The sequence below is a fragment of the Gigantopelta aegis genome, chromosome 13, assembly GCF_016097555.1.
Source record: "Gigantopelta aegis isolate Gae_Host chromosome 13, Gae_host_genome, whole genome shotgun sequence".
NCBI classification, from domain to species: Eukaryota; Metazoa; Mollusca; class Gastropoda; order Neomphalida; family Peltospiridae; genus Gigantopelta; species Gigantopelta aegis.
In genome coordinates this window covers 37,995,726-38,021,105 of record NC_054711.1, presented here as the reverse complement: position 1 = coordinate 38,021,105, position 25,380 = coordinate 37,995,726, and the positions used below count along the sequence as shown (strand labels likewise).

The 25,380-nt window shown below is 40.6% G+C and overlaps 1 protein-coding gene across 1 annotated transcript in view; it reads right to left on the bottom strand.

Annotated features, from left to right (window-relative positions):
- Window positions 1-25,380, bottom strand: part of LOC121387707 (microtubule-actin cross-linking factor 1-like) — a 175,968-nt gene that overhangs the window by 137,909 nt on the left and 12,679 nt on the right. Inside the window, 2 exon segments of the mRNA XM_041518900.1 lie at window positions 5,168-5,218; window positions 8,666-8,794. Of these exon segments, the coding sequence (XP_041374834.1) occupies window positions 5,168-5,218; window positions 8,666-8,794 (180 nt within the window).

The window sequence follows — 25,380 nt, the reverse complement described above, 5'->3', positions numbered from 1 at the left end:
GTCTGTGCCCCCACCCCTCTAGAGACTGTGTCCGCACCTCTCTCAAGACTGTGCCCCCAGTCTGTGCCCCCACCCTCTAGAGTCTGTGCCCCCACCCCACTAGAGACTGTGCCCCACCTCTCTAGAGACTGTGCCCCTACCCCTCTAGAGACTGTGCCCCCACCCCTCTAGAGACTGTGCCCCCACCCCTATAGAGACTGTGTCACCACCTCTCTAGGGACTGTGCCCTCACCTCTCTGGAGACTGTGCCCCTCACCCCTCTTGAGACTGTGCCCCCCACCCCTCTAGAGACTGTGCCCCCACCCCTCTAGAGACTGTGTCCACACCTCTCTATAGACTGTGTCCGCACCCTTCTAGAGACTGTGTCCCCAACCCTCTAGAGACTGTGCCCCTACCCCTCTAGAGACTGTGCCCCTACCCCTCTAGAGACTGTGCCCCCCACCCTCTAGAGACTGTGCCCCAACCCCTCTAGAGACTGTGTCCGCACCTCTCTAGAGACTGTGCCCCCACCCCTCTAGAGACTGTGTCCGCACCTCTCTAGAGACTGTGTCCCCACCTCTCTAGGGACTGTGTCCACACCTCTCTAGAGACTGTGTCCCCAACCCTCTAGAGACTGTGCCCCCCACCCCTCTAGAGACTGTGCCCCAACCCCTCTAGAGACTGTGCCCCCACTTATCTAAAGACTGTGTCCCCACCTCTCTAGAGACTGTGTCCCCACCCCTCTAAAGACTGTGTCCGCACCTCTCTATAGACTGTGTCCCCACCCCTCTAGAGACTGTGCCCCTACCCCTCTAGAGACTGTGCCCCCACTTCTCTAAAGACTGTGTCTGCACCTCTCTAGAGACTGTGTCCCCACCCTTCTAGAGACTGTGTCCCCACCTCTCTAGAGACTGTGTCCCCACCCCTCTAAAGACTGTGTCCGCACCTCTCTAGAGACTGTCTCCACCCCTCTAGAGACTGTGTCCCCACCCCTCTAAAGACTGTGTCTGCACCTCTCTAAAGACTGTGTCCCCAACCCTCTAGAGACTGTGCCCCTACCCCTCTAGAGACTGTGCCCCACCCATCTAGAGACTGTGACCCCACCCCTCTAGAGAATGCAGCATAATGATATACATTTTGTTTGTTTTGTTAATCATCGGCTATTGGATGTCAAACATATGGTCATTTTGACACAGTCATATAAAAGAAACCTGCTACATTTTTCAATTAGTAGCAAGGGATCGTTTATATGCACTATCCCACAGACAGGATAGCACATACCTTGACCTTTGATATATTAGTTGTCGATGTTAGACTAACCGCGCATCAGGTGTGCACTTTACCACTGGACTATGTCCCGTCTCTAATGATATGCAAATATGTTCGCGAATAAAATATATCGCAAAAATTGCGAACACGTTGATAGCACCGCGAATTTAATTATGCGCGAACTTATTTCCGATTTGGTATAATATTATTTACCTTATAATATATAGTCTTATCTCTACATGCCCAACCCATATCAGAATCAAGCAGTCAGAGGTCCGCAAGGTCACGTGATTCTGTAAACCTGCCTGGTCACGTGGATTTGATCGAAGTGACACACAGTTGCGTGCAAGTCTATTGTTACGTAACCTCAGTTTTCTTTGTAACTTTGAATGGATGTTTTGGGGTACCACCAATAATTAAAAGTTATTTCTTCTGATACTTGCGTTTTTAAATTTTCTGTATCGCATGTGCGTGTTCCATGAATAACACGTCTTATCAGACATACAAACAACACTGACGTCTCGCTGACAGCATGTGCGTGAAATCGTCATTGAAAAGAGTTTGGCAAATGAAATATGGGTAATTTTGATTTTATTATCGGGGGACACAGTCGCAAAAATAATTCCCCGCAAAAATGTAATATGAAAGCCCGATCGCGAATTATTTTACACGCGAAAATATTTGCGTAGACGGTATACGAGTCACATGTCAAAACAACCAGTACATCCTCTCTGACTGTAGTCTAAGCCCTGGTATGTCGACAACTCTTAAATGGTGGATTAATATGCATGTCGAAGAAAATGTATTACTCATACTCCCTGGCATGAATTCAGATGAGCTATTGAAATGTGGTGTGTATTTGCATAAATTATACAAATGTCTTGCGCCTGCTTAATATGATCCAACATGACACATAGGCCTACATGATACATGCATGTGCATTACTTTCCCTGTTGGTGAATAATATGATAAATATATTAATAACTTCCCTGTTGGTGAATAATACGATAAATATATTAATTAATAACTTCCCTTCTATTCAAGTTGGTAACAAAATAAAAAATTATAAACTCAACTTAAAATATTAAATATTTTATTGATAAACAATTATTTTAGTTTGTGTGCTAAAGTTAAGTTTACACCTATTTTTTTTTTTTTTTTTTTTTTTTTTTTTTTTTTTTTTTTGAGGTGGGATTTTATAATTGTATGGCTCTACTACATAAAACAATTGAACAAAAATAGAGGTCAAACTAACACTAACTTTAATCTTATTCAGTTAGCAGCTGTGTCTGTTCCTTCAAATAACTGTTTTAATGTCTGTATTTATTGTTATTTTAAGGCGAGACGTAGCCTAGTGGTAAAGTGCTCACTTGATGCACGGTCAGTTTGGGATCGATCCACGTGAGTGGGCCCATTGGGCTATTTCTCGCTCCAGCCAGGGCACCACGACTGGTACATCGAAGGCCATGGTATGTGCTATCCTGTCTATGGGATGGTGCATATAAAAGATCCCTCGTTGCTTATCGAAAAGAGTAGCCCATGAAGTGGAGACAGCAGGTTTCCTCCCTCAATATCTGTGTGATCCTTAACCATATGTCCGACACCATATAACCGTAAATAAAATGTGTTGAGTGCATTGTTAAATAATTTAAAAAAATTTTTTTATTGTTATTTTATAATAAAATTACGAAAAAGAAAGAATATTAATTTAATCACACCGCAACAAATTTTAAACTGTGTTTCAATAACCAACAACAAGGGATCTTTTATATGGATTTTCCAATAGACAGGACAGTACATACCAACTTGGGAAGCACTGGTTGGGAAGGAAAAATACCTGAGCTCATTCTATGACCCTACTCACCATAGCTAAGTGGTCTAAGTGCCATTGTGCATAAAAGTGTATTAATATAATGCTTCTCTCCAAAATTACAAAATTACATAAAGAAAGAAAGAAATGTTTTATTTAACGACGCACTCAACACATTTTATTTACGGTTATATGGTGTCAGACATATGGTTAAGGACCACACAGATATTGAGGGAGGAAACCTGCTGTCACCACTTCATGGGCTACTCTTTTCGATTAGCAGCAAGAGATCTTTTATATGCACCATCCCACAGACAGGATAAAGTAAAGTAAAGTTTGTTTTATTTAACAATGCCACTGCACATTGATTTTTTTATCTTATCGGCTATTGGATGTCAAACATATGGTCATTCTGACACTGTTTTTAAGAGGAAACCCGCTGTTGGCACATAGGCTACTCTTTTATGACAGGCAGCAAGGGATTTTTTATTTGCGCTTCCCACAGGCAGGATAGCACAAACCATGGCCTTTGTTGAACCAGTTATGGATCACTGGTCGGTGCAAGTGGTTTACACTTACCCATTGAGCCTTGCGGAGTACTCACTCGGGGTTTGGAGTCGGTATCTGGATTAAAAATCCCATGCCTCAACTGGGATCTGAACGCAGTACGTACCAGCCTGTAGACCGATGGCCTAACCACGACGTCACCGATGCCCACAGACAGGTTAGTACATACCACTGCCTTTTTTACATACACCAGTTGCGGAGCACTGGCTGTAATGAGAAATAGCCCAATGGGTCCACCGACCGCGCATCAAGCGAACACTTTACCACTGGGCTACATCCCGCCCCTAAAAATTTACATGTGCACAGTCGAAGATTCATTACATGTGCACAGTCAAAGATTCATTACATGCGCACAGTCGAAGATTCATTACATGTGCACAGTCGAAGATTCATTACATGTGCACAGTTGAAGATTCATTACATGTGCACAGTCGAAGATTCATTACATGTGCACAGTCGAAGATTCATTACATGCGCACAGTCGAAGATTCATTACATGCGCACAGTCGAAGATTCATTACATGTGCACAGTCGAACATTCATTACATGTGTATGCCAAGCTTTTGGAACAGAAATGTGAGGGTCACCGGCAACATTCTACAAAAGAATATATAATTGGTGTGCTGTTAACTTTTTTGTTTTGTTTAAAAAAACACTACTAGAGCACACTGATGTATTAATCATCGGCTATTGGATGTCAATCATTTGGTAATTCTGACATATGCATGCAGTCTTAAAGAGGAAACCCGCTATATTTTTCCATTAGCAGTAAGGGATCATTGATATGCACCATTCCACAGACAGGATAGCACATACCACAGCTTTTAATACACCACTGACTGGAACAAGAAATGGCTCAAAAAGCCCACCGACGGAGACAATCCTAGACCCAACTGTACATGAAGCAAGTGCCTTACCACTGGGCTACGTTCAACACCCATTCCCTTGTAATTTCCTTTGTTCTATGCATAGCACCAAATAAAATACTGCGATAAATTGTCTGTTTATTATAGTGATGACATAATTATAATAGAATATTTTTCATAGAATCTGTTGATATTTTCAGATATGTTTTCAAGGTTTTACATTATCAAGGGTGCCGACTTACCCTCGAAACCTACATGTATGAAAATTTTAAAAAATATTAAAATTCTGGTAATACAGCTTGTGCACAGTGGAAGATTCATTATTAAGACTTTTGCACAGAAATGTGAGGCTTATCAGCAACATTCTTCAAAAGAATACCGACTCTTGGATTTCACAGAAACGATTGTTTCCGGTAACGTGTTGGTAAAATCACGGAACAAAAATTTAGTTTCCTATGATTATTATATCAAGTACGACAATTCATATATATATATATATATTATTTTTTAAAACAGTTTTCGATGGGTTCCCATGATCACAAGGCACGGAACCGAAAAAGTGTTTCTCATGAAATCTGAAATGCTATGGCCTCAGGATATGTCATTGGTGTTCTGTTAAATGCAGTGAGTATTCCAGACAGAAGGAATGTATACCAAACACATATAATTATCTTACCTCCAGGGACCTGAAATCTCTTTCCGTATTTTCATAATCCTTGGTGTGACCCTGAAATACAAATTATATGGACATTACACAGTGAAACGTGTTTAAACCGGATCATGCTGGAGACCTAGCTAATATTTAGACAGGATCCGCTGTTTAGAGTCTTAATAGCAGGATATCACTATGTATGTGTGGTGTGTGTATGTGTATGTGTGTGTGTAGTCTGGTGTGTGTAGTGTGTGTGGTGTGTGTATGTGTATGTGTGTGTGTAGTCTGGTGTGTGTAGTGTGTGTGGTGTGTATGTGTATGTGTGTGTGTGTAGTCTGGTGTGTGTAGTGTGTATAGTGTGTGTGGTGTGTGTATGTGTATGTGTGTGTGTGTAGTCTGGTGTGTGTAGTGTGTGTGGTGTGTGTATGTGTGTAGTCTGGTGTGTGTAGTGTGTGTAGTGTGTGGTGTGTGTATGTGTATGTGTGTGTGTGTAGTCTGGTGTGTGTAGTGTGTGTGGTGTGCGTATGTGTAGTATGGTGTGTGTAGTGTGTGTGGTGTGTGTATGTGTATGTGTGTGTGTAGTCTGGTGTGTGAAGTGTGTGTGGTGTGTATGTGTATGTGTGTGTGTAGTCTGGTGTGTGTAGTGTGTGTGGTGTGTGTGTGTAGTCTGGTGTGTGTAGTATGTGTGTAGTGTGTGTGTAGTGTGTAGTGTGTGAAAACTCAAACGTCGAACACTCGATAACTTCGATCTCTCGACCTAATTCTTTAGTCCCGCCATAAAGATTTAACAGATTATGCACCTCTAAAACTCAGTGCATGTGGATTAATCAAACTGTCATTGCTGATAGTTTTTTAAAGACAAATGAATTGTCACTCAGGTCAATCAGGTGAAGCGCGCCTGTCTCGGGTGGCCTGGGCTGTCGAGGATTAGGGTGATAATTACAGAAGAATAGATTGCCGACTAAGCGGAATGAAATGATCCTGTGTATGGTCATCAGTGTTTGTGCATGGCAGAGGGCTTCGCTATGTAATACGAAATTACAGACACAGTCTGGTTAACTTTAAAGAGCACTTGTAATAACTGTTAGCATTGTTTCTTTTTGCTTTCAAAGGAGTGAATCATGTCAAACTTCAGCTCTGCTATTGATATGTCAGTTTATGTTTATTAATTACCAGTCATTTAGTTATGTTAGAAACTGATACATCACAGATCGAGCAATCTGGGGAAGGACCCGGTAACGGAGGGGGGATAGCCAGATCGGTTGTCAATAATTCTGCTTTCTTGACATCCAAGCAATCTGGTGAAGGGCCCAACAATGAGGGGATAGCCAGATTGGAGAAAGAAAGTAGAGGTGTAAAGCGAAAATTGGCAGTGAAAGACATTGAGACGAAAAACAAAGTGGTATTGGAGGTCGAGGCAGGTAAAAAGACAAGAAAACAAATTGTTATAGAATTTAGTGTCCCCCCAAGTACTCTTTCAACCTGGGTTAAAAATAAGATTTCTATCCAAGAAAGTTATTTAAAGTTTGGGCCAAAACGTAAGAACATGAGATAAGGAATGTTTGAGGATGTAGAGGCGGCAACTTTAAAATGGCTCAAAAATGCTAGAGAAGAAAATCTCCCCATTTCGTGCCCTGTGTTACTTACAAAAGCTGAAGAATTTGCTAAGATATTTGACTGAAAACTTTAAAGCTTCTATGGGGTGACTGGATAAATTTAAAGAAAGGAATGGGATAACATTTAAAAAGGTGTGTGGGGAGAAAAGTCTGTAGAGACACAATCAACTGAAATTTTAGAATGGCATGAGAGATTACAACTATTCTCAGTAAATATAATGCCATTGACATTTAAAACGCCGACAAAACAGGGATATTTTATCACCTTTTGCCAGACAAAACACTTGAATTTAAAGTTGTAAATTGTCATGGGGGGAAAAAAGAGCAAAGAACGGCTTACCGCCCTCGTTACTGCAAACATGTCTGGCAGTGACAAACTGCCATTGCTTATCATAGGGAAGTCTGTAAAACCACGTTGTTTTAAAAATATCAAAACATTGCCAACTAAATACTTAGCCAACAAAAAGGCCTGGATGACATCAGATATTTTTACTGACTGTGTGAAAAATAGAGACAAACAAATGTCCCGCAAAAAGAGAAACATAGCCCTTGTAGTGGATAGTTGTCCTGCCCATCCTAAAATGGCGGGTCTAAAATCAATTGAACTTGTGTTTTTAACCACCAAACACTACGTCAAAAACACAACCTATGGACCAGGGAATCATCCAAAATTTGAAAGTCTTCTATAGGAAAAGGGTCATTCTATGTTACATATCAGCCGTTGATGCTAAACGTGAGTTAACACTAAACATCTTAGATGCCCTAAATCTCATGCAGCAGGCCTGATGCAATGTGACATCCACAACGATAAAAAAAACTGTTTCTGCCATGCTGGGTTTGACTTTCCAAACACGGAATCAGCAGAACGGGACGATGACAATGACGACAATGACCCTGATGACGACCATCCCCTCTCTACATTGGTGCAACATGAGCTGACATCTGACTCCATGCTATGCTAGATCAATCTTGATAATGGCATACCCATCTGCACAGAAATGACCAACGTTGACATAGTAGATGAAATTAAAACCAGATGAAATTAAAACCGCCAAACGCACAACAAACAACAATGATGACAACAATGTTGATGATAAGATGAGACATGTTACTGAGTTTGTGCAAGATTACAGACACAGTAATGAAAGACGACTCTTTAAGAAGGTGTGCCAAACAATCTTTAATTACATAATTTTTTGGATCGTGCTACCTCATGAACTTCAGAGAGATTTTATGCAAGCTTGTATTGTTAATGTGAAACTTTTATTGTCAACCTTCGTTTGTGGTTTTCTGTCATTAAATACATGTATATGCCCAAGCATATATATTTTGAAATCATCTGGGTTATTGTTTTGTTTAGTTATTTACTTACTTTAACAATATACGCAAACAAAATGTATCACAGGCAGTGAAGCGCGTTTTATACATGTAATTTATTTTTAATTTCGAAAACTCGAACTCCCTGAAACTCGAATTATTTCCTCGTCCCCTTGAAGATCGAATGATCGAAGTTTGACTGTATATATATATATATATAATATATATATATAATATATATATGTGTGAAGAGTTCAGGTGCAAAAACAGATAACACCATTTTACCTAAAAACCGACTTTACTATCATTACTCAGTTCAAGGCGTTAAGTTCTGGTTTCCATACATGTGTTTTATAAACCATCACTGCTGCTACTGGATCAAGAAAAGTGGGGGGAGGCACATGCCCCCCTTGCCCCTCCCCAAGGCCCGCTTCCTCCACCATTGAACATGGGGCATGCCATCACATCGTGTCAGAAGATCATTTGGACTCTGTTTTGTGCGCAGATACGAGCATGAATGTGTTTAATGATAAGAACAAAGACAAACATCTTACCAGAGCTTCAAAACTGAAATCAGACCATTACGTACCCGTTTCTTTTTTATATGATCAAGTTCTTTCTTAATGTCCTTCACCTCTGCTGCTTGGTCATGAAGGTCATCTAACTGCTGCTGTATGGCCGTGTAATTCTGTCCAAATGGAGTTTCTCGAATTTGTTTCTGCAAACAAAAAAAATATGTTTAAACAGTTTTAATAGGTGATCACTTTTAATACAGGATGATTTTTATATAATTTCGAGTTTCTCGAATTTGTTTCTGCAAAAAATATAATAATATAAAAATAAGACTTCTTTAAAAGCTGCTCTCTCTCTCTCTCTCTCTCTCTCTCTCTCTCTCTCATCCCCTCCCTCCCTCTCTCTGTGTCCCTCTCCCCCTCTCTCTGTCCCTCTTCCCCTCCATCGATCTATCTGTCCCCCCCAACTCTCTGTCTCTATCTCTCTGTGTGTGTCTGTCTATCTGTATATGTGTCTCTCTTTCTTTGTCCGTCTGTCTGTGTGTGTGTGTGTCTCTCTCTCTCTCTCACTCTCTGTCTCTCTCACCCCCTCCCTCCCTCTCTCTGTGTCCCTCCCCCCTCCACTCTATCCATCTATCTGTCCCCCCTCTTTCTCTCTCTCTCTCTCTGTGTGTGTCTGTCTATCTGTATGTGTGTGTCTCTCTCTTTTTGTCTGTCTGTCTGTCTGTCTCTCTCTCTCTCTCTCTCTCTCTCTCTCTCTCTCTCTCTCTCTATCTCTCTCTCTTCTCTCTCTCTCTCTCTCTCTCTCTCTCTCTCTCTCTCTCTCTCTCTCTCTCTCTCCCTCTCCCTCTCCCTCCCTCCCTCTATAATTATGTATCACAATGCAAATAAAGATCGCTCAATTTTTATTTGCCCGAGCACCAAGGGTCAAGTGATTTCCGTGTACCTGTGTATGTTTAAGTGTTTCAAAGTCAACACTTTGAAGATCGTCACAAGCTAACTGACGTGCCAGAAATACAATATTCTAAAAATATGTACATGTATGCAGACTTTTTCAAGGGAAAAAAAGATAGCACGGTCAACAACAGTGATCACGTATAAAATAATTTTCCTATATTGGAAGCTTGTTGAGAATTAAACCAACTGAAACATGCGTGTGTGCAGGGGTGGGTGGGGTGGGCAGTGGTGACGTTTCTTTTTTCAATGTATTTTTCAGTAGAACATGACCCAACCCCACAAAAAACAACAAAACAAAACAAAGCAAAAACAAAACATTCACCACATCCTACCTACCCTCTCCTTGCACAATTTCCTACACACACACACACACACGTCTGTGCAATTTATTTTTTACCTTCAAGTGACATACGTCACTATAGTTGGGGAGCACAAACACATTTAAATATAAAAAGTAAAGAGAAAAATTTACAAAGCCTGTTTATGACTTACATGTGAGTAACTACATACATATATATATATATATATATATATATATATATATATATACAATGCTTAAACACCTGCGTTTAAGAAAAACAGGGTTTGTAAAATTTGGCCCTGCTTGTACATATAACAACAGACATTTACAATGCTTAAACACCTGCATTTAAGCAAAACAGGGTTCATAAATTCGGCCCTAAATGTTTTTTAATTTCACGTGGGGAGCACCCCCACCCCCACCCCCACCCCGTTCCTATAGCCATAAAATATTCTTGTTTATGGTCGATTACAAAATTCACAACATGGCTACATTAGACAAACTGGGATTTTTTCAATTAGCATGGCAATACATTCCACATAAAAAGTTGTAACAGCTTACTATTTCAAGCAAGGAACATTTCATTTCAGCTTATTTCCGTGTGTATAGCCTATTAAGGTTCAAGCACGCTGTCCTGGGCACACACACACACAGACACACAATAAAACACACACACAAACAACACGCACACACCACACACACACACACACACACCTCAGCTATCGTGCTCGAAACCATAGAGGTATATGAGCACGTTAAACACATATCTAAGTCTAAGTCAGCTATCTGGGATGTCTGTCCAGGACAGAGGTTAGTGAGAGAGAAGTCAGTGTAGTGGTCTTACATCTATCCATTGAGTCATTAAAACTGTTACTCGCTCTGGGTGGGAGCCGGTATTGGGCTGCAAACCCAGTACCTACCAGCCTTATGTCTGAGGGCTTAACCACGACACCACCCAGGCTGGTAACAAGGGATAAAGTTAATTTTTGACAGCAATATACAGTGATTAAACACAACCAGGTATAGTCGGGTGTTCAGGAATGTTAGTGGGGTGGGGGTTAAGACTGGCAAGCGAAGTGTATAGGGTCAGGTGAGGGTAGGCTCATTTTTCTTTTTTTTACTGGGGGTTAACTTCCTCAACCCCTCCCCTTGGATCCGCCACTGCAGTTTGACACATGCACTTGATTTGTGGTAATTGATCAAACTCATTTCCTGAGTCACTGTTTAGTCACGCTTGGGGTGGTGAGAATAGCGGGAATTTTCACACACATTTTACAAGCAGCTGATAAACTTTAATAACCATTTACTTTGTGCCATGACCCAGAAATGACAGATGTCTACAGCCCAGGTGACTATTACGAGGAAAATGAAAGTGTTTGAATCAAACTTCACTGATAAACCTTATCGCTCGAGTAATTTACGGTCGAAACGGTTGATAATCAATTTACAATGACTAAAACGGAGTATCAAACATATACATGTAGATTAATGTAAGTGTATTAAATAATTCCGTCTCCAAATGAAAACACCTGAAGAAAACAGTATTTAAAATTGATGGACAGCAACACAGAGAGAGAGAGAGAGAGAGAGAGAGAGAGAGAGAGAGAGAGGGAGAGAGAGAGAGGGAGAGGAGGGGAGGAGAGAGCGAGAGCGAGAGAGAGAGAGAGAGAGAGAGAGAGAGAGAGAGAGAGAGAGAGAGAGAGAGAGAGAGAGAGAGAGAGAGAGGGGGAGGAGAGGAGAGGAGGAGAGGATGAGAGAGAGAGAGGAGGGAGAGAGAGAGAAGAGAGAGAAGAGAGATGGAGAGATGAGAGAGAGAGAGAGAGAGAGAAGAGGAGAGAGAGAGAGAGGATGTAGGGAGAGGAGGGGAGGAGGGAGGGAGGGGGAGAAGAGAGAGTGAAAGGAAGGGGTAGGGGGAGGGGGAAGAGAGAGAGAGAGGGAGACTGGAGCGGGTGGGAGGAGGGTGGATGAGAGAGAGAGGAGGAGAGGACAAGAGAATGGAGGGAGGGTGTGATGAGAAATGAGATGTGACGAGGAAGGGGAAGGGGGGGGGGGATTACGTGGAAGAATTATACAGGAAAAAAGGTTATCTACCCCTACGAGCATGACAGAATAGTGAGAAAGTTGGGAGTCCCTGATATGAGGAAGTTGTAGGCTGTGGTATGTGCTTTCCTGTCTGCCAAAGTGCATACAAATTACCCTATCCTTTGCTGCTAATGGAAAAATATCCCAGACTATTACTTTTAATCAATTACTTCCGTGCTTAAATCCAATTAATATGCGTGTATTTTCTCTAAAGCACATACTATTAATTCAGATACTGTCCGGGTTGTTTTTCCATAAGGTTAAAGGGACTGTCTGGAGTCGGCAGCCATTGTAATATATTGACAGAGGCGGATCGGGGAGGGTAGGGGCCCCCCCCCCCGGCTTCCTACGCCATTGCAGTGTGTCTGTGTGTCCAATATGTGTGCTAATGTTTGTACCAGTCATTTATTTTTCATTTTAATTCGCAATATATATTTCTTCCACTAAGATACAAAAATTAGGACGACAAACACCTTCTTTATTCAAACACATATTCAAATATGTAAAGCTAGTCGCCAAAAAAAGACTCCGATGTCAACGGTTCCAACTACCCAAGTGGCCATTTGCTTTACCGTGAAGTGCGCAAACCAGTCTAGCGGATGTTTTTCTGCTCGGTCTGGCCAACCTCGGTAATATCGTCCTCCGCTAGTTAAAAACTAGTTATTATCTCTTAATACGACCATGTATTTCTCATCTTTGTCCATTTGTTGTATTCGTCTCGCTCTGTTCAGAGCAGAAACCCACGACAGCGACGTCGCTGGTGCTTGATATTGAGATCTGAATGGAAAGTGAAAAATAATTGCCCATTAGCTGGCTGGCGACACCGAGATTAATTCCAAACAGGTTTGTCCGGCCTTTAGGCAGTACCGCTCTCGCATAACATGACGTCTACAATGTCGGATGTCAACTTCTGAAGAAAATTTCTTCTCTTTTTTTGCGATTAAAGGGAAAACTTTACCACTACCGAATCTAACGATTGTTCGAGAAGGGATTGAGGATGTAACTTCCTGTTTAAAATACGTCGTAATCGACCATAAATTATATTTTGAAGCTGCAATCTCGTGTGTACATATTTTAAAAACAATTTTATAATAGATGGTTTTAATTTCTTCCCTTGACGCTTCATACTTCGATTTATGATGATTGCTATTTCCAGTCTAGATAACACAAAGATGGTGGTGGGAAGTAGCCCAGTGGTAAATCGCTCGTTTGATGATCGATCAGACTGGGATCAATCCCCGTCGGTGGGCCCATTGGGCCATTTCTCTTTCCAAACAGTACACCAAGGCTTGTCTTGTTGGTTGTGCATATAAATTTATACCCCTTGCAATCGATCGTAAAGAGTAGCTCAGGTCGTGGTGGCAGCGGGTTTCCTCTCTCATTATCTGTATGTTTCATAACCATATGTTCGACGCCATAAAACTAATTATAATGTGTTGAGTTTGTTGTTAAATAAAACATCTCTTCCATCTTTCTATCTTCCTTCTTCATTAAATGAATCGTTAGCTTTATTACATCTGGAGCCTAATTCACTAAACTCTCGCAACTTTGCGATCTCGCAGTGCAATGCTAAAAGACTTACAAAGAGGATGCTTTGTTGTCTAGCAGAGCCTAAGAGACCTTTGTGAATTAGGTCCCTGATCGGCAAAACCGTTATTCGCGATCAAGACTATATCTCTGCACAAAGTAGAGTCGAATGGGTGTTTGATTCCGTGCCTCGTCTATAGGTGGACAGCCACCCCCGAGGAGATCTTTTACGGGACAATGTATCCTTCCTGTACATCTCAAAAGATGACTGCCACTCCCAGACTAGTTCACCAGATCAAAACAAGTTATTAGTACAGGACATGACATGGGACGGGATTTAGCTCAACCGGTTGAGTGCTCGCCTCAGGTGCTTGAGTCGCAGGATCGAACCACCTCGGTGGATCCATTCAACTATTTGGGCGTTTCCGCGTTCCAACCAGTGTACCACAACTTACCAAAGGTCGTGGTATGTGCTTTACTGTCTGTGGAGAAAGTGAATATAAAAGATGCCTTGCTGCATTAGGAAAAATGTAGCAGGTTTATTCTGGTGACTACGTGTCAGAATTACCAAATGTTTGACATCCAATAGCCGATGACTAATTAATCAATGTGCTCTTGTGGTGTCGTTAAACAAAACAAACTTTAACGTTAGGACATGACATAGTAGCGATGCTGTGCTTTTTAATCGTTTCCAGAGATCTTCTTATACCCTGTTTTTTATACCGTCATTGGACAACACAACATTTTTCATTTATGTTAGGGGCGCGACCTGTTTTCCTCCTTTATATTCAAACTAAAGGTTCAAGTACTCTGTCATTGACACACCACACACACACACACACAGAGGAGAGAGAGAGGAGAGGAGTGAGGAGAGGAGAGAGATGACGCGGAGAGAGATGGATAGAAGAGCAGAGAGAGAGAGAGAGGGGAGGAGGAGAGAGAGAGAGAGAGAAGAGAAGAGGGCATGGAGGGAGATCCTGAGAGGGAGGGTTGAGGTGGGGAGAGGAGAGAGAGGGGGAGAGAGAGGAGGAGAGAGAGAGAGAGAGAGACGAGAGAGAGAGAGAGACAGACAGACAGACAGACAGAGACCTTAGGTGTTTTGGATCTGTGTTCAGGCACACAGTTAATGCAGTTAATGCCTATAGTCTGTCCCATCATTCTATAAAACTGTTGGGGGTTTTTGGTACCGTAAATAATTCCAATTTAGTTTGACGTTATAAGAAACCTTAGTGTTTTGGAAATAACAAAAATATACTATTTTGGTGTCTAATTTATAAAACAATCTGCTCAGAAATAAATAACTTATAGTAAATTTCATAGTATGAAAAAAAGGCGTTCCTTGTGGGACGGACTATAGTTGTTCCGCCGTAGAAAGGTTTATAGCGAGTCATAAAGGTTGTATATTTATCTGCTGAAGGGTGCTGTATTTTATGGTATAAAGACAGGCTAGCACGTAGTTTCTGTTCTCTTTAACAGACAAGTGCTATTAATATGATTTCGAAGATAATCGATATTGCTGTTGAAGATAACACTTGACCTACATGACCTGACAAAAATACAACCGGAACCGAGTTGGTTACCGTAGATGTCCTTGAAAGGAAGCCCCAAAGTTTTTGTGTCCAAAACTTTTGAAAATTTTCAATTTCTTTTCTCTTTTCTCAAAATTAAAAATTAAAATTTCATACCGTACCCATAGGCCCCTGGAAATCTTTAAACAAAGTTATTTAAATAGCTGCACCTATTACGGATTACGCATTACGAATACGCATACGAATACGTATACGAATATGTACACGGATTACTGACAATGGAATTTGCGTCTCAAGCATCCCAGATGTAATAGCTGAAATACACGTTCATGACAGCGTACTTGGGCCTTAATCGGGCATAAACACCAAAACGAAAACAGAATCATATGAAAGTTAACAAATGCTGGAAAGTTGTTTACAGTTGTAATAACATATAGTAATAAAAATGGGACTATTTACACATCCATCCAATATATTCACTGTCATGTCCATGGGTGACCTTGGTTCACTTAAAGACTACGTCAAACGGTTTCGCCATGCTTGGTTTAATATACACATCAAGTCGAAATTGGTACAGGAAAGTTCAAGTTGCCAGGTCAAACTATCGTCAGTGACCACTAAACTAATCATAAATGACATAAACAACGCTTATAGCAACACATTTCTTTCTTGTTGCCCCCCTTCCCGAAATTGTGCCCCCCCCCCCCCCCCCCCCCCCCCCCCACAAACAAACACACACTCCAGATATTGGCAGATAACGTTTCTACGCACATGGATTGTGGTAATAAAAATAGGAAACCATACTATGAAAGCATTAATCTAAAGTATATCTTTATCTCTTATCCACTTACGATAGTTGGTCACATCATTATTGTTTCTTCCTGTGGCACACTATTATGGTACCACTAAACCAATTAATTTCTGGCTGGGTCAAAGTTGGAGGTGCACGGAACTTTTGATAGAGAAGTTAACACCACAAGTCCTGTGTTTCATCTCGCTAAAAATTTATAAAATTTTATTTGATGTAGTGCCACTGTATCAGGTAGCCTTGTGCTTGGAACATGTATGGGGTACATGTAAAAAAAAAAAGTACTCAAATTTGGTGCGAAACTAGGGGTGTTGTAAAAACATCTGGTTATACCGAAAATGAGCCATGAAAGGTACCATTTTGTGCAGTTAATACTTTGAGGTAGGGGTTGTAGTACTGATATTTATGGGTCATAGTTTGGTTGATATATTGCATATAGTGTTTTTTAAACACAAACGTTAACATGGTCGCCTATGGGATTTTAATTGGTATAGTCCAACCTCATACGATATCCGTTATGCTGGACTTAGACTGTCAATTGTCACGACGAATGTGGCCAACTCGACAGCTACGTTGCAATTTCCTCCACTCCCAACCTACGACGGGTGCGCTCAGATTAACAACTAATCAGTCTTAGGAGTTGTATACGACAAGAATCGAGTTGTAAGAGCGCTCAGACTAGCAGCTGGACAGTCGTAGGAGTTGTATACGACAAGAATCGAGTTGTAAGAGCGCTCAGACTAGCAGCTGGACAGTCGTAGGAGTTGTATACGACAAGAATCGAGTTCTAAGAGCGCTCAGACTAGCAGCTGGACAGTCGTAGGAGTTGTATACGACAAGAATCGAGTTCTAAGAGCGCTCAGACTAGCAGCTGGACAGTCGTAGGAGTTGTATACGACGAGAATCGAGTTGTAAGAGCGCTCAGACTAGCAGCTGGACAGTCGTAGGAGTTGTATACGACGAGAATCGAGTTGTAAGAGCGCTCAGACTAGCAACTGGACAGTCGTAGGAGTTGTATACGACGAGAATCGAGTTGTAAGAGCGCTCAGACTAGCAACTGGACAGTCGTAGGAGTTGTATACGACGAGAATCGAGTTGTAAGAGCGCTCAGACTAGCAACTGGACAGTCGTAGAAGTCGTGAACAGAACAGAACTTTATTACACCCATGCAGTTAGGCAACGGAATATGGGGAAACATGATATGTTTTACATGACAAAATAGGATAGGGTTTACAGGAGATTATTAAAGAATAAATAGCATAAATATATAATATATAAATGCATATATACAACAATACAATACAATACAATACAATACAATACAATACAATACAATACAATACCTCGAGTAGTGTGGTATATATACAGGTATATATATATATATATATCTACGTTCTTCTGAATTTATCATTAATTATTTTAATTAATTTACCGAATTTTCATAGGACCTTGTTATTACTGGTCAATAATTCTCTAAATTTCAGGGTACTAGGATTTTGATAATAATATCATTTTAGGAAACATTTTCGGGGTTCCTTAAAGGGACATTCCTGAGTTTGCTGCAATTTTAAAGTTGTTATCGAGCAACAGAGACTTTTTAGCGATTGTAATTACATATCAAATATATTTTTCTGCATAAAATATTAGTGGCTGTATATTAAACGTGTTTCTGATCGTTCTAATATTTATACTAGATAAATTTCATTTTATTTCCTAAAATATAATTTTTTTCGTACGTACGTAATTATTTGAAGACAAAATCCAGTTTGGGCTTCTTGCACATATTAAGACGACCAGAAACACATATACAGACACTGATATTCTAAACAAGAAAATGTATTTAATATGTAAGTTTAATCGTAGAAATATTTTATAAGTCGGGAACGTCTTACAATGCAGCAAACTCGGGAATGTCCCTTTAAAGAAGGCACAAGAGAATAAATAATGATATTCATAGCCAATAGCAGAAGAGTCGCATGGTGGGCATAACTGATTTTCTATGTAGGGGTGTTGTTCCATCATTCTAGGTAGTCATTCGATGTTCTAAATTTGTGATCCACATCGGTTGTTATGCAGTCGTCTATTCTTGTATGAGGCACTCGCAGCGTGTGATGTCGCCTTTAACACACTATCTCCCAATGTCGGTTCAAAACAGCCAGGTCTTACACTCCGGTACAGAAAGGTAAGGCTATTCATTCTATTTGTTATTAAAATCGACAATAAAGGTAGTTTCAAAAACGCTAATGATCCCCCATTCCGTTTCTTGAAAAACGAAAGACATGTTTTATTTAACGACGCACTCAACACATTTTATTTACGGTTATATGGCGTCAGACATATGGTTAAGGACCACACAGATATTGAGAGAGGAAACCCGCTGGGATACTCTTTCCGATTAGCAGCAAGGGATCTTTTATATGCACCTTCCCACAGACAGGGTAGTACATACCACGGCCTTTGATATACCAGTTGTGGTGCACTGGCTGAAACGAGAAATAGCCCAATGTGCCCAACGACAGGGATCGATCCCACACCGACAGCACATCGAGCGAACGCTGTACCACAGGGCTACGTCCCGCCCCTTCCGTTTCTATGACCTTGCTAGATAACAAAATGACAATCAAAACTGAAACTGTCCTGCCCCTTTTGGGGGGTGTCTGGTACAAAACGTATAAAGGTCCTGTATTAATGTAATGAATATTTGAGGAATTTACGAGATAAAGAGTTAAAATGTCTGCTACTTTTGTCAGATGAGAGCATTACAGGTATAATGCAAGTCATAAAATGTGGGCCGTAGCTGTAAGTCGGTAAATACTTAGATAAACATAAGTAATAAAAACTATTAATGGAATGATAATATTCTGTCAATAACTGTATTTACAAAACTCAACTGCTCGTAAACGTAGTTCCCCACCGCTAGTTACGTATTCAGCGTAGCAGAAATTGTAGGTTTGGTGGCAACAAAACGGCGAAGAGAAAGGTAGCTTACGACAATGCAGACGACATACAAGTACAACCAGAATGCCTGGAAAGCTTTCGAGGATGAACATCATTGAAGATTACAAGTCTTAAATCGGTCTATGGGTGGACAAGAAAAAAGGCCTGAGAAATAACCGCCCACTCCAATCTGAGTGAAGCAAGTACACGACCTTTATATGACAATAAGTGTTATAAGGTCAGCTTACATCCCATATTAATAGTCGGTTACCGATCTCGGTGGTGTCGTGGTTAAACTATCGGGCCAAAGGTTGGTAGGTACATGGTTCGCAGTCCAGTACCGTCTCCCACCCAGAGGGAGTTTTAACTACTCACTGGGTAGGTGTAAGACCAATACACCCTCTACTCTCTCACTAACCACTAACAACTAACCCACTGTCCTGGCCAGACAGCCCAGATAACGTGAGTGTGCTCAGGACAGCATGCTTGAATCTTAATTGGATATAAGCACAAAAATAAGTTGAAATGAAAAAGAAAGTCGGTTTTTAAATGTCGGTAAACGCGCCAACAACTATACTAAACGTAATATTATGTTGTACCAGATATAATCGGCTCGCCAACGTTCAGATGGGGGGGGGGGGGGGGGGGAGGGTTGTCCTTACACTGGGCTTTCCACCAAAATATGACCTCCGTGTTGATGGCCTACCCAGTCACTTCTATGCTATGTGACAAAGATGGCGGCCTCCATTGCTGTTGAATTTACAGAATTCATATTTCATCTCTCTCTCTCTGTCTGTCTGTCTGTCTGTCTGTCTGTCTGTCTGTCTGTCTCTCTCTCTCTCTCTCTCTCTCTCTCTCTCTCTCTCTCTCTCTGTATATCTCTCTATCTGTGTGTGTGTCTTTCTCGGTCTTTCTCTTTGTCGGTCTGTCGGTCTGTCGGTTTCTCTCTCTCTCTCCTCTCTCTCTCTCTCTCTCTCTCTCTCTCTCTCTCTCTCTGTGTGTGTGTGTGTGTGGTCTTCTCTGTATCTCTCTTCGTCCGTCTGTCTGTTTCTGTCAGTCATTCTGTCTCTCTGTCTGTCTGTCTGTCTGTGTCTCTCCGTCTCTGTCTCTTTCTGTGAAGTTTCTCCAGTTTTTATGATAGTATGTCTAAATACCATAATTATTGCAGGTGGACAGCATTTCCCAAGTGGTTAAAATGTGTTTTGTTTAACGATACAACTAGAGTACACTGACTGATTAATCATTGGCTACAGAATGTCAAACATTTGGTAATTTTGACACGAAGTCTTAAAGGGAGGGTAAACTCAAACAAGAGCCTTATGTGTTGGAAAGATGCATACCCGGACCACCAACACATACTGACACTTTAAAGGGAGGGTAAACTCAAACAAGAGCCTTATGTGTTGGAAAGATGCATACCCGGACCACCAACACATACTGACACTTTAAAGGGAGGGTAAACTCAAACAAGAGCCTTATGTGTTGGAAAGATGCATACCCGGACCACCAACACATACTGACACTTTAAAGGGAGGGTAAACTCAAATAAGAGCCTTATGTGTTGGAAAGATGCATACCCGGACCACCAACACATACTGTCACTTTAACAAATGAAAAACGCGTAATTTTAGAGTTAATAAAAAAAACATGATTATTCCTGCTAACTAGGGGCAGCCATTTTGTTTCGTTTTTGTGACATCCGGTGGTATAACTTGGGGCGAAGTGACGCTAGTCTGCTATTTTTTCCCATTAGAAACAAGGTATCTTGTACATGCACACACATCCCCCCCCCCCCCCCCCCATACAAGATAGCACACATACCACGACCTTTGATATACCAGTCTGTCGAAAACCCACTGCCTCCACTGATGACAGTAATTTTGGCTTAATCTACAGAAGACTTACAAAAATCATTAAATGTTGTTTTTTCAGAGTATTATTACAGAAGGAAATTAAAAAATAAATGCTGATAAGTCTAAAATAGTTATCTTTGGTTCAAAACTACCTAAAAATAAGACATTTTACATCAAAGACATGAAATTAGATATTGTAGATAATTATAAATACCTAGGCATTATATTTTGTAGAAATGGATCATTTATTCAAGCAAAAAAAAGAAAGATGCATATATCGCAAGCCAAAAAAAGAATGATTTTGTTAAATATTAAAACTAGAAATTTAAATTTACCTATAGACTGTCAGTTACGCATTTTTGATAGTACTATTGTTCCAATTCTATTATATTCTTCAGAAATATGGGGATTTAGCAATAATCAAAATATTGAACAAATACAGTAAAACATTTTAAAGACATTAAAACTTAGAAAAAGTACCCCACTACCTATGATTTATGGCGAACTGGGTGTTTTCTCTCTGGATATTAAGATCAAAACCAAGATGCTTAGCTTTTGGGCCTCTTTGATTATTGAAAAAGCTTCTAAAATATCCACAAAATTATATCGAATTATGCTATATGAAACTGCCATGCATGGATATAAATTTAAGTGGTTAATTGATATAGAGGATATTCTAAACAAATTGGGTATGGGCAATTATTGGTAAAATCAAAATATTATAAACAAGAACGTATTCGTTCATATTGTGTCTCAAAGGTTAAACGATCAATACATATAAGTATAGAATGATAATTTAAATATTTATCCAAAATGTATTATTATAGAATATTCAAATCAACACATTCATGCGAAAATTATCTTTTTCACTTACCGGAGAAACTATGGACAGTCTACATTCGATTCCGGACTAGTAATCATTATTTACCAATTGAAACTGGCCGATGGTAAAACATTGAAAGACAAGACAGAATATGTCCTTTTTGTAAAATTTCTTTAGGTGACGAATATCATTATTTATTTCAGTGTCCTTATTTTACAAATGCAAGATCAACATATCTAAACAAATACTACTACAACAGACGTAACACTTTCAAATTTTATCAGTTATTTAATTCTACAAAGAAATTATGCATGTTCCTCTATGCTATAAACACTGATTTTAAAAACATGTATATGTTATAATTATATCCAGTGTATTATTATATCATATATATTACGTCTAGAGTACACTGCTGTCTTTAAAATTAGATTTATATAATAATTATACCCATTTATGTATTGTTGCTATTATTATATACCTTAATTAATTATTATATAACAAAAATTGTTAACAGTACACAGCAGCTGTCAACATATACGTTTGTAAACCACCTCAATGCATCACCGTTTGGCGATCTGAGAGAAATAAAGTTCTGTTCTGTTCTGTGTTTCACTGACAATGGTATAGATGCTGATAAACCTGTAATCAAACTGATATAAACATGTCCACACCCAGATTATGTGATGACTTTGCCACAGACACGTCAACACATACCACGACCTTTGATAAAACCAGTCGTTCGAGCCCGCAACTGAAACGTACGTGTATACTGACACAGCCGTAATCAAACTGACATAAACCATGACCACGCCCAGACCATGTGATGACATTTAAACAGTGCTATCACATTACTAGAGATAGCGTCAATTCACAACCAGATACTGCCACACAATGACAGAAGACAGCACCTGTCGAACGTTCAACGACCGAATACCACGACGAACGTTCAACGACCGAGTACCTCGACGAACGTTCAACGACCGAGTACCACGACGAACGTTCAACGACCGAGTACCGCGACGAACATTCAACGACCGAATACCACGACGAACGTTCAACGACCGAGTACCGCGACGAACGTTCAACGACCGAGTACCGCGACGAACGTTCAACGACCGAGTACCGTGACGAACGCCAGCATTCGCGAACTATAAGTATTTCACAGGCACATTGCGATCTTTCTCCTTTCAGCCCAGTGGTAAAGCGTTCGCTTGATGCGCGGTCGGTCTAGGATCGATCCCCGTCGGTGGACCCAATGGGCGATTTTTCGTTCCAGCCAGTGCTCCACAATCTGTAACAAAAGCCGTGGTATGTACTATCCTGTCTGTGGGATGGGGTATATAAAAGATCCCTTGCTGCTAATCGAAAAGAGTAGCCCACGAAGTGGCGACAGCGGGTTTCCTCTCTATATCTGTGTGGCCTCTAATCATATGTCTGACGCCATATAACCGTAAATAAAATGTGTTGAGTGCGTCGTTAAATAAAACATTTCCTTCCTTCCTTTCAGCCACTGGCTCATGTTCAGCCAACCATTTTTCGCTGACGTTTGCAAACTATTTAGACTGGTTCCCAAAGTGATAATTCGGTTTACTATGTAGTAGGGCGTAAAGTGAACGCTTGCGACAAACTGTTGACTGAATATACACCTGCCCGAAGTTCAGCCAGCAAACGTTACGCTAACGTTCGCGAACTATTGGATTGGTTCCCGATGTAGTAATTCGATTTACTGTGAAGAGTAAAAATCAGCCTTGCAGACGTTAGCGACAAACTGTTGTTTGAACTTACACCTGGTGTGACAAAGGCCTTGTACTATCCAGTTTGTGCGATAATGCAAATAAACGATCCTTGCTGCTAGTCAGCAAGAGTGGCTCATGGCGTTGTTACAGTGGGTTTTCTCTCTCGTTTTCTATGTCGTCATTAACCATATGTTTGACGTCATATAACAGTAAATAATATGTGTTGTAGTAATTAAAATGTGTTAAAATATTTAACACAAATTCTTCTTCTTTGGTTCGCGATATAATCATTCGCTTCTTCCTGCTCCGACTTTCTGCGCAGTTCACGTCCGTCACTATAATAGTTATAGTTTCTTTTGTTTAACGACACCACTAGAGCACATTGATTTATTAATCATCAGCTATTGGATGTCAAACATTTGGTCATACTGACGTATATAGTCTTAAAGAAAAACAACATTTTCCATTAGTAGCAAGGTATCTTTTATATGCACCATCACACAGACAGGATAGCACATACCACGGCCTTTGATATACTAGCCGTTGTGTACTGGCTGAAATGAAAATAGCCCGATGGGCCCACCGACAAGATGGATCCTAGACCGACAGCGCACCACACGGGTTTCCTCTCTAAAACTATATTTCAAAATGAGTAAATGTTTGCCATATGTGATCTAGTAGTGTCGTTACACAAAACAAACCTTAAACTTTAAAATTATGGTTGTATCAAATCCAAGCATTCCTTATTGATTGATAATTCAAATGCTAGTCACGTCATCAACACGGCTCACAGTACTGTCAAGTGTTTATTTATAAAGCGGACAATACTAAAAAATGCGAGAAACTGAACTGCGCATGCTTGAAAATATGTGAAGAAAACCTCCAAATAAAACCCCCAAAATATATTATAAAAAGGTCAAAGTTAAGGCTCGGGTGGACATGTTCTCTTCTTGTCGCAATAATTCGAAACATCAATGCCAATGGACGGCGTCAGATTTGGCACGTCTATACCACATTCCGTGCGGCACGGATGGGCCGTTACCTCATTCCGTGTGCTCCGTCATTCACCACACGGACGTGCCCTGTGTGACACAAGGTGTGTCTCGTGGTGCGGCACCTGGCCAGGTGGGCTGTAGCCAGGTACACATCTGGAAATGGGCCGGACGTGACCAGATTACGACACGGGACGCTAACCAACAGCCGGTGGAGTAAAGACCTTTAACACAACCCACGAACATTGAGACGCGACGGCGAGAGACGCTAACATTACCTTTGTGCTGGAGCAAATCCTCAAATTCGGGCAAAAATTATACAGATATTCGGGCAAAATATGCTAACCTGAAGACCGGCCTCGGTGGTGTCGTGATTAAGCCATCGGACATAATGCTGATAGGTACAGGGTTCGCGGCCCGATACCGGCTCCCACCAAGAACGAGTTTTAGCGACTCAGTGGGTAGGTGTAAGACCACAACACCCTCTTCTCTCTCACTACCACTAACGACTACCCACTGTCCTGGACAGACAGCTCAGATACTGATAGCCGAGGTGTGTGTGTGCCCAGGACAGCGTGCTTGAACCTTAATTGGATATAAGCACACAAATAAGTTGAAATGAATGCTAACCTGAAATCTTTTTGCCATGTATTTCCATCATTCTACCCTCAAAATCAGTTGTATTCCATGTAAAAATGCATAGTGATTCGTTTGCAATCCTGTGTAGCTGTTTGGTAATAATGCTCATATGAATAAATGTAGTTATCCAGATTCGGGCATTTTCGTTTAATTCGGGCAAAAGTCAGACTGCCACCCTCCCCCCCCCCCCACCCCCACCCCGTTCATAGTTAGTTATACAGTTAAGTAGTACTCTGAATGTCCGTCTAGGTAGGTAGTTAAAGGCATATTGCCACAGACCACTGACCTATTTAATGGTCTAACAAGGTATTACCTGAACAAAAATAATTTGATTTGTCCCTAAATGTACTTTATTCAACCATCTTCATAACCACCATACTCCATTTATTAATGATATTTTGTAAAAATAATTGAATTATGGCAATGGTCCATAATTCAAAAACTAAAATTGCCGAGAGGGTTGACATGGATTTCACTCCATCATGGTTCAGTGAAGGTGATGCAATAGCTAGATTTGGTTTCTAACAATTAATGTAATTTTTTATTTATTATCCATTTTTAGAGAAATAAGGTCCTTAAATCCGTGACAGTATGCCTTTAACGTGCTC